This window comes from Portunus trituberculatus, chromosome 17, assembly GCF_017591435.1.
Source record: "Portunus trituberculatus isolate SZX2019 chromosome 17, ASM1759143v1, whole genome shotgun sequence".
NCBI classification, from domain to species: domain Eukaryota; kingdom Metazoa; phylum Arthropoda; class Malacostraca; order Decapoda; family Portunidae; genus Portunus; species Portunus trituberculatus.
The window spans coordinates 20911402-20927299 of record NC_059271.1 but is presented as its reverse complement, the minus strand read 5'-3'; the positions used below and the strand labels follow the sequence as shown (position 1 = coordinate 20927299).

The 15898-nt window shown below is 36.5% G+C and overlaps 1 protein-coding gene across 2 annotated transcripts in view; it reads left to right on the top strand.

The window, feature by feature from the left end:
• LOC123504728 (DAZ-associated protein 2-like) overlaps positions 1-11834 on the top strand; it is a 38644-nt gene extending 26810 nt beyond the window's left edge. For both annotated transcript variants that reach the window (XM_045255480.1, XM_045255479.1), the window contains 2 exons: positions 4943-5149; positions 9796-11834. In XM_045255480.1, coding sequence (XP_045111415.1) covers positions 4943-5149; positions 9796-9978 — 390 coding nt within the window. In that variant the 3' untranslated portion in view covers positions 9979-11834. The remainder of the gene's footprint in view (positions 1-4942; positions 5150-9795) is intronic.
• The last annotated feature ends 4064 nt before the right edge of the window (positions 11835-15898 follow it).

The window sequence follows — 15898 nt, the reverse complement described above, 5'->3', positions numbered from 1 at the left end:
GCTAGCAGATTTTGTATCAAGAGAATTTTATCCCATTTTCCTTCAGAATCTTAGGATTTTTATTTGTCTTATCTATTTATCTATTCCTTTTTCTTTTGATAAGCATCAGTTTTTAGTTTCAATTCAATTAATGCCAAAGAACTGCAACCAAATGAAAAATCTTTGATAGTTAAAAGATGATGCTAAAAATTTCAAATACAATTCATGATTCCAAGGACAAAAGAGATTTGGTAGTGAGAGACCAAGCAGACCATCAGATAGCAAGCACATTATAGCAATGTTCAGAAAATAATTTACAATATTTGCATAATCATTGCTATTGACTGGAAGTTGCTACTTGAACATGAAGTGGATTGGGGATACTCCACTATACTATTGTTCTGGCACTAAACCACCTCTAAACATTTTTTGCTATGAACAGATTTTATCTTGCACCACAAAGTTTCCCCATACTTATGGAATTTAGCAACTTATATACTTCCTCTTCTCAAGGCGAAAGTTAAATAGAAGATTCAATGCCAAATATTTGAGGCTGTTACACAGAAAAGAAAGAGAAAGCTTCCAGGATCCTTTCTGGTCTAGGCAGTGCCAGGGGGATCATTGCCTGGCTTTCTAAGCAAACTACTTAGAAGCTGATGGAGAGAACCTGTGATGAAAATTTCGTCTTTTTTTTTTTTTTTTTTTTTCTTCTGGGAAGTTTTTTTCTACATGACTTACAATTATGCGCACACACACACACACACACACACACACACACACACACACACACACACACACACACACACACACACACACACACACGGAAATAATGAGCTCTGAGCTCGTTCCGTAGGGTATAACGTCTGGCTGTCTCGTCAGAGACTGCAGCAGATCAAACAGTGAAACACACACACACACACACTTTAATGAAATTATCATAAGTGAATTTAGAATAATTTTTTTGAATTAGCTGGACTATTATATGTTCCCCTTTTTTCCATAACAAAAAGGACTTTTACTGTATTTTCTGAATAGGAACTAAATATCCCTTTGCCATGTAAGAATAGGTAGTTTGGTTGATGGTCATCTTGTCTCAATTGTTGTGAGTCGACAGTATAACACCTCGCAAACTTTGCTAATGACAGGTGTCTACAACCAGTTAGTTCAGCAGTCAGATTGGAGTCACCAGGCAGCTGAACTGAGCAGTCAGAACCACTGCCCAGGTGATGTAGCTCATTAATGAAATGGATGTCATCCGTGGCAAATCATCTGGCACCGGTAAAATGTATTCGTCCTATCATCGCTAGCACAGAGGTGTCTTTGTAGGTAAGGCATTTTATAGAAGAGTCTTACGACAAGTCACTTCAGTGCTCTAAAGTTCTTACCTACAGTAATTGCAAACAATGCCTTTGATCATCCATTTGTTAAAAGCAGATGTTTCATATGCTTTTTGTTATCTTGTAATTCTTAATCTTTTCAAGAATTACTAAAAAAAAAAAAAAAAAAAAAATGCAGTGGATGCATTCCTAGATGTGCATACTAAAAAATGTTACTTATTCTATCATTCTTTTGTCTATATTCAGTGAAAATAAAAGTTCAAATTAATTTTAAATGAAGATTAAATTGTCTAAAAATGCTACTGAAACAAAGCAAGATTTTTTACACACACTCTCTCTCTCTCTCTCTCTCTCTCTCTCTCTCTCTCTCTCTCTCTCTCTCTCTCTCTCTCTCTCTCTCTCTCTCTCTCTCTCTCTCTCAAATGTATTTAGAGATAAATGTGCAATGAATTATTTAACAAAATTTGCTAAATTACATTACCCTCTCACTATTTTCTCTTCTTGTGTGGAACTCCATTCTGTTTTGTCTGAAGAATGAAGTTTAAGGGGTGATTGGGATATATATTGATTAAAGCTGATACATGATAATTATACAAATCAAGTAGAAAGTAATGAAATTGAATATATTGCTGTATATTCTTAGATAGCAGGGGTATACAAGTATGATGTATTTATCTGATGCCCCTCTTCCAGGAACTCATAAACAGTTCTGAGAAAACCATACTAACTCCTTAAGGATTGTAGCACAAATTGTGCATTGCCGTTTTTTCTTCATATTGTATGAGAATTCCCAACTTTTTGTTGCTAGAGCAGGAGTCTCCCTATGGTGCTCCACACTATCACCCAGTGACAACACATCATCATTTGTACAAAATAGGACTTTATATTGTTTTACTTATTTATAGTACACTGTAGTTTGAATAAAAGTATAACTTTTCACTTTGCTAGACAACATCTTTCACATTCATCTGGACTTTTTAACATCTCTCTGCATAAAGTTTTTTTGTGCCTGTTTCTGAATGATCAATCTCCATTCCTCGGTCCATATTTTATTCTATTCATTGCTCTTACAACTTTCAAAAGTTCTGCAAAGATTTTAAGAATACTTGACATTTTTAACATCCTAAGGAATCACATCACCTCTTGACATATCCATGTAAGATACTTTTCTGAGCTTGCATAAATTGATTTACTTTCATCACCATCTCATTCAACACGATTACATGTAAGGTCCATGTATATAGTCATCATAAGGAATATAATTTATTATTTGTCATTTGGCTGCCAAACTTTAATCCAGACCTACAATAAAAAGAAATAAAATGAATAGATAGTGCATTGGTGATTGCACTGCGACCACCATTAAAATTCCTTCACAGTCATTCTCTCTCTCTCTCGAACTGCAGCAATTTATAATCATGAAATCCTGTCCTTAGGGTCAATAGTTATGAGTAGGACAACAGCAATGCCCTTAGATGTTACATGGCCTTCCCATGTGTTCTGTCATTGATGATGGCAGGCAACCATTACTGGTCAGAGCTGCTAACTTTTAGTTCCATGTCACTTAGGGTTTATTATAATATTTTTTATTAAGCTTTATGCACATAGTGTGACATTAATGTTGAGTAGTTCCGGTAATTTAAGAAATGGTTATCTGATTTAATTATGTGGCAGGTGTCAAGATGCTGTCTTCTCCTACCATAATAACGACTCAGAATGCAAAGCATTTTTTAAATTTGTTGCAATATTCATCACTTTGATTAGGTAGAAAAAAAGTATTTCCTTAAAACTGAATAAAACTAAAGTTTATTTTTGAGTCAGTAGGCAATGATCAAATGTGTTTTTTGGCCTAACCAAGTGGCTATTGTGGTGGGTGGCAGTGGCATTACATGGCAAAACATAAAGGCAAGAGCTGTAGAATACAGTATTTAATAAATGCTTCCTTGCCATTTTACAGACTCAGAAAAAGGATGAAGTATAAGAATTTCTATTTGCTTTTATTTAAGATTTGACATTGTATAATATAACATTTAATTGTGTCTGTATTAGCATTCAAAAGTCTAGCATGCCATCAATCAGTTTTCAGTGTTGTATAATATAACATCGTTGGAAAGTCAGGATACACTGTTAGCATTTATAGTTCTTAAACATTTTTCTTTATTGTAAGATCTGTATCAAAATTGAAGTTAGATTATCTAAGTTTTATTTTACTAAGTAATTTGTCACTGCTCATCTTTTTTTGACATCTATATACTGAAGTGGGAACAGCCATGACTTATCAGGATTATTTATGGTATTAGTATTTCCCTTTCATTGTAACATTTTTAAGGGAATAAGTGGAAATCTCCCCTCTCCTTCAGAATGCATCACTTACCATAATTTCAATTCAGATGTTTCACTTGTCTTCTGTATGTCTTGGGTGGAATCTGGGGACTTGGGTGGCTGCAGAACTTATCAACCTGAGCTTGTATGCACTCTTGTCATTCCACATGGTCTTTAAAACAAATTATAAACTGTTTATGCTTAGTATTTTTCGCAAAATGTGAGGGACTTCTTGACAAGACTCATTGATGGCAACTTGAAAATCTGTTGAAAGTATTGCTGTTGTGCTCGCTCTCTCTCTCTCTCTCTCTCTCTCTCTCTCTCTCTCTCTCTCTCTCTCTCTCTCTCTCTCTCTCTCTCTCTCTCTCTCTCTCTCTTTCTTTCTTTCTTTCTTTCTTTCTTTCTTTCTTTCTTTCTCTCTCTCTCTCTCTCTCTCTCTCTCTCTCTCTCTCTCTCTCTCTCTCTCTCTCTCTCTCTCTCTCTCTCTAGGTCCAGGGGACTTGAATTTTGTTTCCCTACATTTGCCTTCATTCCTTTTCTAGAATAAAACATGACCATGGTGATTTTCCTTGGGATTGCAGATTCCTTGATTAGGAGCAAGTTTTCATGCCTCTTTATATATATATATATATATATATATATATATATATATATATATATATATATATATATATATATATATATATATATATATATATATATATATATATATATATATATATATATATATATATATATATATATATATATATATATATATATATATATATATATATATATATATATATATATATATATATATATATATATATATATATATATATATATATATATATATATATATATATATATATATATAGAAATGGTCTGCATGCTTTTTTCCTTTAGTTCAGGATTTGAGCTTTAAGGAAAACTTACTTCATATAAAACCAAGATGTGGGTCTCTTACAGTTTATTGTAGAAAATTGGACATGGAATAGAATTACAAAAGCTGAAGTACACAATTATTAATTTTCTGCTTCCCAGAGATTCTTTGATGTTGCCTAAGGATATTGTTCTATTGTCAGGACATCATTGGATAACCAGATGTACAATATAGAAATTTTAGGTGTAATTACTGGTTATAAATGTATTAAATCAGATTTCTAAAAAGTTACATCTAGTTAAACATGAAAGATTAATTTTAGAGACTAAGCTATTTGTGGATGTGGAATTAAGTGTTTTACTATGGTATGATAGAAACTATCAACTTGTACTGGTTATTGGACATTTCCCCAAAATAATAGGACAAAACTGCTTTTCAGAACATTGCTGCAGCTCAACAGGCTCAAAAAGTTGCTTTGTCACATCAGGCCCAACAGCAGCAGCAAGCAGCTCTGTACATGCAGCAACAACCACAGCAGATGTATCTGCAGCAAGTTCCAGGGTACTTCCAGCATCCACAAGCTGCAGCAGCAGCTGCTGCTGCTTCTGCTTCTCCCTATCAGCCTGGCCAGAATGTTCTTGTGTTGGTAAGTAATGGAGCTCATTCATGGGTAAAGAAATGCATGTGGAAGACAAAGAGAGCTTCTCCAAACTCTTATACGACTGGCTTTGCACAATGTTTGGTAATATTTGTAGCCATTCTAACACAATCACTATGGTCTAGTACATGGAGGCATTAGCAAACCTCTATCTGGTAAATGTTATCAGTCTGGGTCCTAGGGACTTGAAACAGTTAACCTTCTGGGGCTGATTACCATACAAGACCAGATTCATCACACTTAACAGCTACCACTATAATTCTGGCAGAATTTTTATTCATGAACACTGATAATCTGATGGTATTTTACTAGCCCAGCCTCAGCCAGTGAGATATTTGTCAGTCATGTATAGCATTCTGTTCTTTTTTTTTTTCAACAAATGTTTTGTATAAATGAGTAAAGCCCCATATATATGATTGGGAAATATCTTTGGGCACATGCCCACAGAAGAGGTAGTAGACACCTACCAAAATTATAATTTACTCCCAATGAGCCCTAATAGCACTAGTTCAGAGGTGCTGTGAACTTCCCATTAAAACTAGTGATCTTGCTGAACATTTCCCTTTGTGTCTCACAACTCAAGGGAGCAGTCACAGCCTGCCCTCTAAAGACAACTCTCCTTCTTCACTCAAAACTACATGCACTTACCACAAACACACCCTCACTTAAAATTGAAAATAAAAAAAATGGCAAATCCAAATCCAGACTCATGTCACCTGGGGAGGGGACCAGAAATGTCCCCAGGGTGCACTCTGGTGACACCTCCCTCAATTTTTTCTTCATTAACTTCTGCAACATTTGCGGTCTTAGATCTAATTTTTAATCCGTAGAACACCACCTCTCCTCTACTAAACCTCATCTGTTCCTCACCAAGACACAGGTGTCCGAGGCTACTGACAGTGGCCCCTTCTTTGTTCCCTCCTACTTTCTCTATCCTCATTTTCATTCTAAAGCTGATTGTTGCATTATGTGTGCAACAACTTGCTCTTGTGCCCACACTCTTGAATCTTTCAAGTTTTCCACCATCTGGCTTCGAATTAGTTACTCTCTAACTAAATTTATCTGTTTTGTTTATTTCTCCCCTAACTCCTCTGACTATAGCAAATTCTTTGACTATTTAACTTCCAAAGTGGAGCATATTCTGTCTCTCTATCCTTTCCTTTTGCGGAGATCTCCATTCTTAGAGATTTCAATGCTCGCCATTGTCTTTCCTCTCCTTTCACTAACCGTGCTGGTGAACTAGCCTTCAACTTTGCTATCCTCCATGACCTTAAGCAACTGGTGCAACATCCTACTCATATTCCTGACCATCTTGCCCAACATTCTTGATCTCTTCCTCACCTCTAATACTTCTGCTTATGCTGTTACCCTATATTCTCCGTCAGGCTCCTGCGATCACAATCTCATTTCTTTATCTTGTCCTATTTCTCCAATACCTCCTCAGGATCCCCCAAAATGTAGGTGCCTCTGCCAGTGAGGGGGGAACTAAGGAGGTATTATGCTGATTTTCCCTGGAATGATTACTGTTTCTATGTCAGAAACCCATCTCTGTGTGCTGAATATATAACAGAGGTGATAGTGTCTGGCAAGGAGGTGCACATTTCTCATTCTTTTTCTCAACCTAAATCTTCTAATTCTAAACCTTGGTTTAACAGCCTGTTCTCATGCTATACATGATAGAGAGGTTACCCACAAAAGGTACTTGAGCCTTCCATCTCCTGAATCTGACGCACTTTATATTTTTGCCTGGAATCATGCCAAGTCTGTTCTTCAACTTACCAAACACTCCTTCATAAATAGAAAATGTCAGAAACTTTCAAACTCTAACTCCCCTCGAGACTTCTGGCATCTTGCCAAAAACATCTCAACAACTTTTCTTCATCTTTCCCTCCTTTATTTCATCCTGATGGCACCACTGCCATCCATCTCCTCTGTCTCTAAAGCTAAACTCTTCTCTCAAACCTTTGCTAACAACTTCACCTTGGATGATTCTAGGCCTGTCCCTCCCTCTCCTCCTCTCTCTGACTATGTCATGATTACAATTATAGTTTTTCATAATAATGCTGTCCATGCCCTCTCTGGCCTAAACCCTCAGAAAGCTTGTGGACCTGATGTGGACCCTCCTATTGGTCAAACTCTTTCAACTATGTCTATCAACTTCTATCTTTTCTTCTTGCTGGAAGTTTGCCTATATTCAGCATGTTCCCAAAAAGGGTGACCTTTCTAATTTCTCAAACTATTGTTCTATAGCTTTAGTCTCTTGCTTGTCTAAAGTTTTTGAATCTATCCTCAGTAGGAAGATTCTTAAACATCTGTCACTTCACAATCTTCTATCTGATTGCCAGTATGGCTTCCATCAAGGTGATCTGGCTTTCCTTACTGAGTCTTAGTCATCCTCTTTTAGAGATTTTGGTGAAACTTTTGCTGTCATGTTAGACATATCAAAGGCTTTTGATAAAGTCTGGCTTAAAGCTTTGATTTGCAAACTGCCCTCCTACGATTTCTATCTCTCTCTGCAACTTTATCTTAAGTTTCCTTTCGACAGTTTTATTGCAGCTGTGGTAGACAGCCACTGTTTTTCTCCTAAATTTATTAATAGTGGTGTTCCTCAGGGTTCTGTCCTGTCACCCACTCTCTTTCTATTATTATTATTATTATTATGGTCTTCACAAACTTCTTGCCACTCCTACCCTGATTATACCACCCTACATCTTTCCACGTCCTTTCAGAGATGACAACCCTTCAGGAAGTCAACAGATCACGCAGGGATGCCACAGAACACCCGATTTCTGATCTCTCTAAGATTTCTGATTGAACCAGAGAAAACTTAGTAATTTTCAATGCCTTGAAAACTCAATTCCTCCATCTATCAACTTAACACAACCTTCCAGACAACTATCCCCTCTTCAATGACATTCAACTGTCTCCCTCTTCTACATTGAATATCCTTGGTCTGTCTTTTACTCATAATCTTAACTGGAACTTCACATCTCATCTCTTGCTAAAACAGCTTCTATGAAATTAGGCATTCGAAGGTGTCCCTGCCAGTTTTTCTTGCCCCACCAGCTGCTAACTCTGTACAAGAGCCTTATCTTTATCTGCCCCTGTATGGAGTACTCTTTGCAAGTTGGGGGGCTTCCACTCACACAGTTTTATTAGATAGGGTGGAATGAAAAGCCTTTCATCTCATCAATTCCTCTCCTCTGACTGACTCTTCAGTCTTTTTATCACCCCCGAAATGTTGCATCTTTTTCTATTTTTTGTCGGAACTGATCTTACTAACTGCATGCCTCCTCTCCTCCTGCAGCCTCACTGCTCAAGGCTTTCGTCTTCCTTTCACCCCTATTCTACCCAACTCTCTAATGCAAGAGTTAACCAGTATTCTCAGTCATTCATACCTTTATCTGGTAAACTCTTGAACTTCTTGCCTGCTTTTGTATTTGTCTTCCTACGACTTGACTTATTGTAAGAGAGAGGCTTCAAAACATTTGTTCATAGATTTTGGCTAATACTACACTGTTCTTTAATTCTGCTCTTTCTTTAATATCTTGTTGCCCTTGGCTGGCTTCCCTACTGCTGTAAAAAATAATAATTTGCCTGTTCATGGGTCCACTAAATGTGGGCAAAATAGTAGAAAGGTGGTGGTTGTGAGGTCATTAGACCATACACTGTTGGGTACTATGTTGTCACTGTAAGACATGAAGTTGCCTTTAGAAACAAAGGACCATGGTTGATGCTGTCATTCCAATCACGAGAAATAAGTGGCCTAGACATCATGTTCTTAATTTAATATAGCATTATTAGCAACTTTCTTGCCTCAGGAATGTTAAAATGGACATATACAAACCATCTACTTTTGCTTCTATTTAATTATGATTGGCATAGACTATTACTTTGGATATAAAAAAAAAAAATGAAAACAAAACAAGTGTGTCTGCACAAATACCTGTTGACAAGCATTACTGGCAACAGTGTGCTTGATTATATAAACTTTATCGGTCCATATCTCAAAACATAAGTTATTCCCCTTCTAAAATCTATTTTAAAGCCAATTTTAGCTTGATTTCAATAAAACAAAAACTAAAAAGGAGAAGAATACTACTTCTTTTAATTCACGTCGCTTTTTTTATTTGTGACCTGTTATTTTGTATGAATATTTTTTGGTAAAAAAAAAAAAAAAATCATAAAACAAAAACGAAAGATGAAGTTATATTTTTCTAACGACGTGGAAACCTTTCATATTATAATGTGTCTTTGCCACAGGAAAATGAAGCTTACGGAGCAAATAATAACGCCAGAATAACACTCGTAAGTTTTAGTTGCAATTATAATTGCATGGCGGGGTTAGGGACTAAAATAGGGATGAATGTCTAATATTGATGTACATGTTCCCAATACTTCATAACATAAAAATCAGAGTGTTTCATGCATATTTACTGGAGATATGACACACCGTTCTAAACCGGACGCTCTCCTTATAAATATAAAGGTGGAATTACAACATGACGTACCTTGAGTCTAGTTGCAAAATTGTATTCATTCTCTACCTTTTACTAACTTTATTTACTTTTGGTGCCATTCACTTAGTTTGCTCCTTGAGTTAAAATGCTAACTTCAATATGTGTCCTCCTCAGAATGGTTTTGACAGTGGAGCTCGATTTGATGGCATCAGTCAACCCAACATTCCTCCTCCCCCACCTGGTGTAGCCCCCAATGCAGCCCAGTTAGCAGCTGCTTCAGGGGCACATGTGGCAGTGTCTCAGAAGAAAGGTGGGTTCTTATCTGGAGGATCAGGTGGAGGTTACACAATCTTCTAATACGGATAGTACTGCTGCTCACAAGAAAATAAATCTTAACCTTATTGTTAAATTTTTTCTGTAGGGAGACCAAAACTAACCTCACTAATGTGTATACAATATGCTAAAGGGCAGCAAATTTTATTTTCTAAAATTAAGCAAATTGTTTTCATGACAAATTGATTTTTGTAAAGGTGGTACTCTGATATGCCCAGTCAATCATGCATTTTACTTTATTATTGTAAACACTTCAAGTAATATGAAATGTAGAGTGTAAACACCAATCACAGTAAAAACTTCTATGTTTCAACCTGATGTATGCACAATTAAAGGATACTTTGTTTTTACTCATTTTGTTTTTCTGCATAAACAAATTTGAAGTACTTTAATTAAAAGTTTCTGATTGAATACTTATTTCTGGTTCAGTATCTTCAATAGGAACTGATTCAGCCAACAAAGTAAGATTGTCATAACAATATTTAAGGTTTCCATGTGTGGAGAAATAATGTAATCTTGTTATTTTGTCATACTAACTTAACAGTATGCATTTATTTTCATACAGATCTTGAATTTTGCAGTTTGAAATATTTGAATACATGGTTATAATTTTCAGTACTGGAGTAAAACATACTTCAAGCTCAGTTTTCTATTAATAGTGAGTATACTTGATGAGCTTATTGGGAGACCTTAGCATACTTGCCAACCTGAGATTAATGAAGATGTGTAATCTTGAAAAAAAATATGGTCCCTACAGCTATAAATTCCCAGTTCAGTTAATAATCACTACAAATCAACTTTTTTGTTGCATTACTTTAGAATCTCAAAACTTAAGCAAAACAGGTATTGCAAAAAATAGTAACCTAAAGAACAAGTTGACAATAATGAGTAAATCCTTAAAGAAAATTAACATAGGGTCAGCATATCTAAACATCTTTAATTTTGAGTAATAACTTGAATGTTACAGTGCCAATTAAAAAAAAATAAAACAAGAAATAGTGTTGTTCACAATCAGGGAAGCCTCAATGTACTAACCTGTATGTGATTTTTTATTTTGTATGATATTTAGCTTGAAAATCGCTTATGATTATAAGTTAATAAAGCAAACCTGAACTGCTCTTTGATTATTTCAAACCACTGGCCCTTGTAGCATTTTGGATATAAGCATTCCTAGATTTAATTCATACTCAGAAGTGCACACATTATTTTTTCCTCATAATTCATTTAGTTCTTCCATCACAAATGGCTTGAAGTCTTGTGTTTTCTCTGTTTTGTTGCATGTTGGTCCATGTACATATCAGATTCTTCACACAAGGATTAAAAGAACAAAAATTTTTTTTTGTAGCGCCAAGAATATTTTTACCATCTGTCCCATTTTTTGAAGACCAGGTCCTCCACGCATACATATTCAGTGTTATGACAATGATACATACCAGCCAATGAATTTGATTGTATGTATTTTTGTATATAGATACTTTATGTATGTAAATATCATTGAAAGTTATGTCATTCCATGTTTTAAGGAATTTTCTAGTCCACTATAATAATGAGCTTTGGGCCTTCAGTAATGGCATACCAGACTTCATAGAATGCTCTTGTAATATGTAATAAGTTTGTGTGCTACTAAAGAGGATTGTAAGAATTATCAGTGAGTGCATAGATTAGTTAGATAGGATGTTTGTGCTTTTATTGTATAGGAGCAAGTTACTCATGATATAGCTCTGTTTTGAACATGAGTGGAGACATTTGTATGTAAGCAACTTTATATTCACTTGATTTGACATAGTGAAAATATATATGGTTATGAACCTATCTATAATATTATAGCCAATGTATTTCGACATTAATTCTTATGATCAATAAAGGTTGGCAGCAATGCATTTTTTCTTTTTCTATCATCCTTAACATCAATAGTATTCATATGGCTTTTTAAGTATGAAATGAACAGCTCCAAACAGTTCCAGATCATTGGTGTCTGTACCTATTCACTTGAAATCAATATATACAAATAATACCAGTCCTCTTAATTTGTAGCACTTCACTTTTCGCTGATTAATCACAATTTGTATATATATATATATATATATATATATATATATATATATATATATATATATATATATATATATATATATATATATATATATATATATATATATATATATATATATATATATATATATATAATTTTTTTTTTTTTTTGTCTGCCAGAATTTTATAATTATCACAACTATAACCTACCTTCTAAGTAGCTTTGAGCATTCTGTAACAGCATCATACAGCACAGATGAACTAAATTCATGTGCTGTTTATATCTCCCCTAACTCTTCTGACTATAGTAAATTCTTCGACTACTTAACTTCCAAAGTGGAGCACATTCTGTCTCTATCCTTTCGCTGAAATTTCCATTCTTGGAGATTTCAATGTTCACCACCAGCTTTGGCTTTCATCTCCCTTCACTGACCATCCTAGTGAACTCATATTCCTGACCGTCTTGGAGACACACCTAACATTCTTGATCTCTTCCTCACCTCTAATCCTTCTGCTTATGCTATCACCCTTTCATCTCCGTTGGGCTCCTCCGATCACAATCTCATTTCTGTATCTTGTCCTATTTCTCCAATCCCTCCACAGGATCCCCCAAAGCAAAGGTGCCTCTGGCATTTTGCCTCTGCCAGTTGGGGGGACCTGAGGAGGTATTATGCTGATTTTCCCTGGAATGATTATGCTTCCGTGTCAGAGACCCATCTCTGTGCTGAACGCATAACAGAGGTGATAGTGTCTGGTATGGAGGCGTACATTCCTCATTCTTTTTATCAACCTAAACCTTCTAAATCTTGGTTTAACTCAGCCTGTTCCCATACTATACATGATAGAGAAGTTGCCCACAAAAGGTACTTGAGCCTTCCATCTCCTGAATCTCATGCACTTTATATTTCTGCCTCTCTTGTAAGGTTCAACCCAATCTCAATCATTTTCGTATCCTCGCCACCTGTAATAGAAACAGTTTAAGAATATTGGAGTCCTTATATATTTCCCAACTAAAGCCATCCCTCAACAATACTCTCTCAGCATACCCACTGAATATTGTGTAAATGTTTACCATTGTATTTTTCTTAGTATTTTAACTGTTCTTTTATACTTATATTTGTTTTATCGTGTTTTAGACCACTGAAGATGACATGAGAAAAAATGTCGAAACGTTTGGCCTATTAAAGATGTTGCTCATAGCTGCCTTTGTGATTGGTTTCCTGCTGAAAATATGGTTTCCTAGAAATCAACCTGTTTCTGATATTCCCCTCGAGACTTCTGGCATCTCCAATAACTTCACGTCTTCATCTTTCCATCCTTTATTTCATCCTGATGGTACCACTGCCATCTTCTGTCTCTAAAGCTGAACTCTTCTCTCAAACCTTTGCTCACAACTCCACCTTGGATGATTCTGAGCATGGTACAATAACGAGAGAGTTATTGTACCATGATTCTGGGCTTGTCCCTCCCTCTCCTCCTCTCTCTGACTATTTCATGTCTACAATTAAAATTCTTTGTAACGATGTTTCCCATGCCCTCGCTGGCCTAAACCCTTGGAAGGCTTATGGTCCTGATGGGGTCCCTCCTATTATTCTCAAAAAACTGTGCTTCCATGCTTGCACCTTGCCTGGCCAAACTCTTCCAACTTTGTATATCTACTTCTACCTTTTCTTCCTTCTGGAAGTTTGCCTACATTCAGCTTGTTCCTAAAAAGAGTGACCGTTCTAACCCTTCAAACTAGCGTCCTATAGCTTTAATCCCTTGCTTGTCTAAAGTTTTTTAATCTATCCTGAATAGGAAGATTCTCAAACATCTGTCACTTCACAATCGTCTGTCTGATCGCCAGTATGGCTTCCATCAAGGTCACTCTACTGGTGATCTTCTGGCTTTCCTGAGTCTTGGTCATCCTCTTTTAGAGATTTCGGTGAAACTTTTGCTGTAGCATTAGACATATCAAAAGCTTTTGATAGAGTCTGGCATAAAGCTTTGATTTCAAAACTGCCCTCCTATGGCTTCTATCCTTCTCTCTGCAACTTTATCTCAAGTTTCCTTTCTGACCGTTCTATTGCTGCTGTGGTAGACGGCCACTGTTCTTCTCCTAAATCTATTAATAGTGGTGTTCCTCAGGGTTCTGTCCTGTCACCCACTCTCTTTCTATTATTCATTAATGACCTTCTTAACCAAACTTCTTGCCCTATCCACTCCTACGCTGATGATACCACCTTACATCTTTCCACGTCCTTTCAGAGACGACCAACCCTTCAGGAAGTCAACAGATCATGCAGGGACGCCACAGAACGCCTGACTTCCGATCTTTCTAAGATTTCCGATTGGGGCAGAGAAAATCTAGTAGTTTTCAATGCTTCAAAAACTCAATTCCTCTATCTATCAACTCGACACAACCTTCCAGACAACTATCCCCTCTTCTTCAATGACACTCAACTGTCTCCCTCTTCCACAATGAATATCCTTGGTCTGTCCTTTGCTTAAAATCTTAACTGGAAACTTCATATCTCATCTCTTGCTAAATCAGCTTCTATGAAGTTAGGTGTTCTGAGGGGTGTCCGTCAGTTTTCCTCATCCCTTCAAGTGCTTACTCTGTACAGGCAACCCCCGCTTAATGAAGGGGTTATGTTCCTAAAAAACCTTTTGTTAAATGAATTTTCATTAAGCGAACCAATTATAACAAGTTTAACCCCTGACTTGAGCTTCCATTGAGAGTAAACAAATAGTATCATAGTACAGTAAAAGGTTTAATGAAAGTAAAAATTATGAAGTTAAACATTCGAGCAGTTTAATTTAAGACTAAGTCATTATAATGTACACTAATGTATGTATGTAACTTTATAATGTTGATGATCTTAAATTTATGAAGGGAGGGAGAGTGGAGTGGGAAATACGCCAGCTGGCAACCTGTGGAATGTAAACAAAGGGCGCATCATTGTACCGCATACAAAACTTATGTACCACATTTTCACAAGGCTTTCCACTTTATCAATTGCAGAGTCACGAGTTCAGGTGGTTCTTTTAGCTTGCAAGGAAGATATGATCTCACCAGCCTTCCTAATAGAGTCTGCTGACTTGAAAATGGTAGACAGTAGATGGAGTCAAGCCATGGTGGGAAGCAGTTTTCTCACTTCTCTCGTGTCTGTGAATAATATCCAGCTTCACTTTGAAAGTAAGAGACTTCCTGGTCTTCTTAGCAACGCTAGGTGACATTGCAGGGCATTTTGGTGGCATGTAGAGCGAGGGAAGACGAGCTGCTGCTGACGCTGTTATTGTTTTGAACTAGGGGAGTGAAATTCAGTGAATAGTGCGCGTTTTGTCTACAAGAGGCGCTGGTGTATTCAAAAGCCTGTCGGCTTGTGTAATATGGAGGGGCTTTCAAATTTGGAAAAAAATACCTGGATAACATTTCGTTAAAGCGAGTTTGGTGTTTGTTATACGAGCAGATGGTAGTAAAATGAAACCTTCGTTGTAGCGAAATTTCGTTGTGTGAAGCTTCGTTAAGCGGGAGTTGCCTGTATAAGGGCCTTATCCGCCTATGTATGGAGTACTCTTCGCATGATTGGGGGGTTCCAGTCTCACAGTTTTACTAGATAGGGTGGAAAGGAAAGCCAAACCTGGTGGTGAACATTGAAATCAACAAGGATGGAGATCTCCGCGAAAGGATAGAGGGACAGAATGTGCTCCACTTTGGAAGTTAAATAGTCAAAGAATTTACTATAGTCAGAAGAGTTACGGGAGAGATAGACAGCACAGATAAATTCAGAGAATGACTATTAAGTCTAAACCAGATGGTGGAAAACTCGGAAGATTCAAGAGCGTGGGCACGAGAGCAAGTTAAGTCATTGCGTACATAGACGCAACATCCAGCTTTGGAACGAAAATGAGAATAGAGAAAGTAGGATAG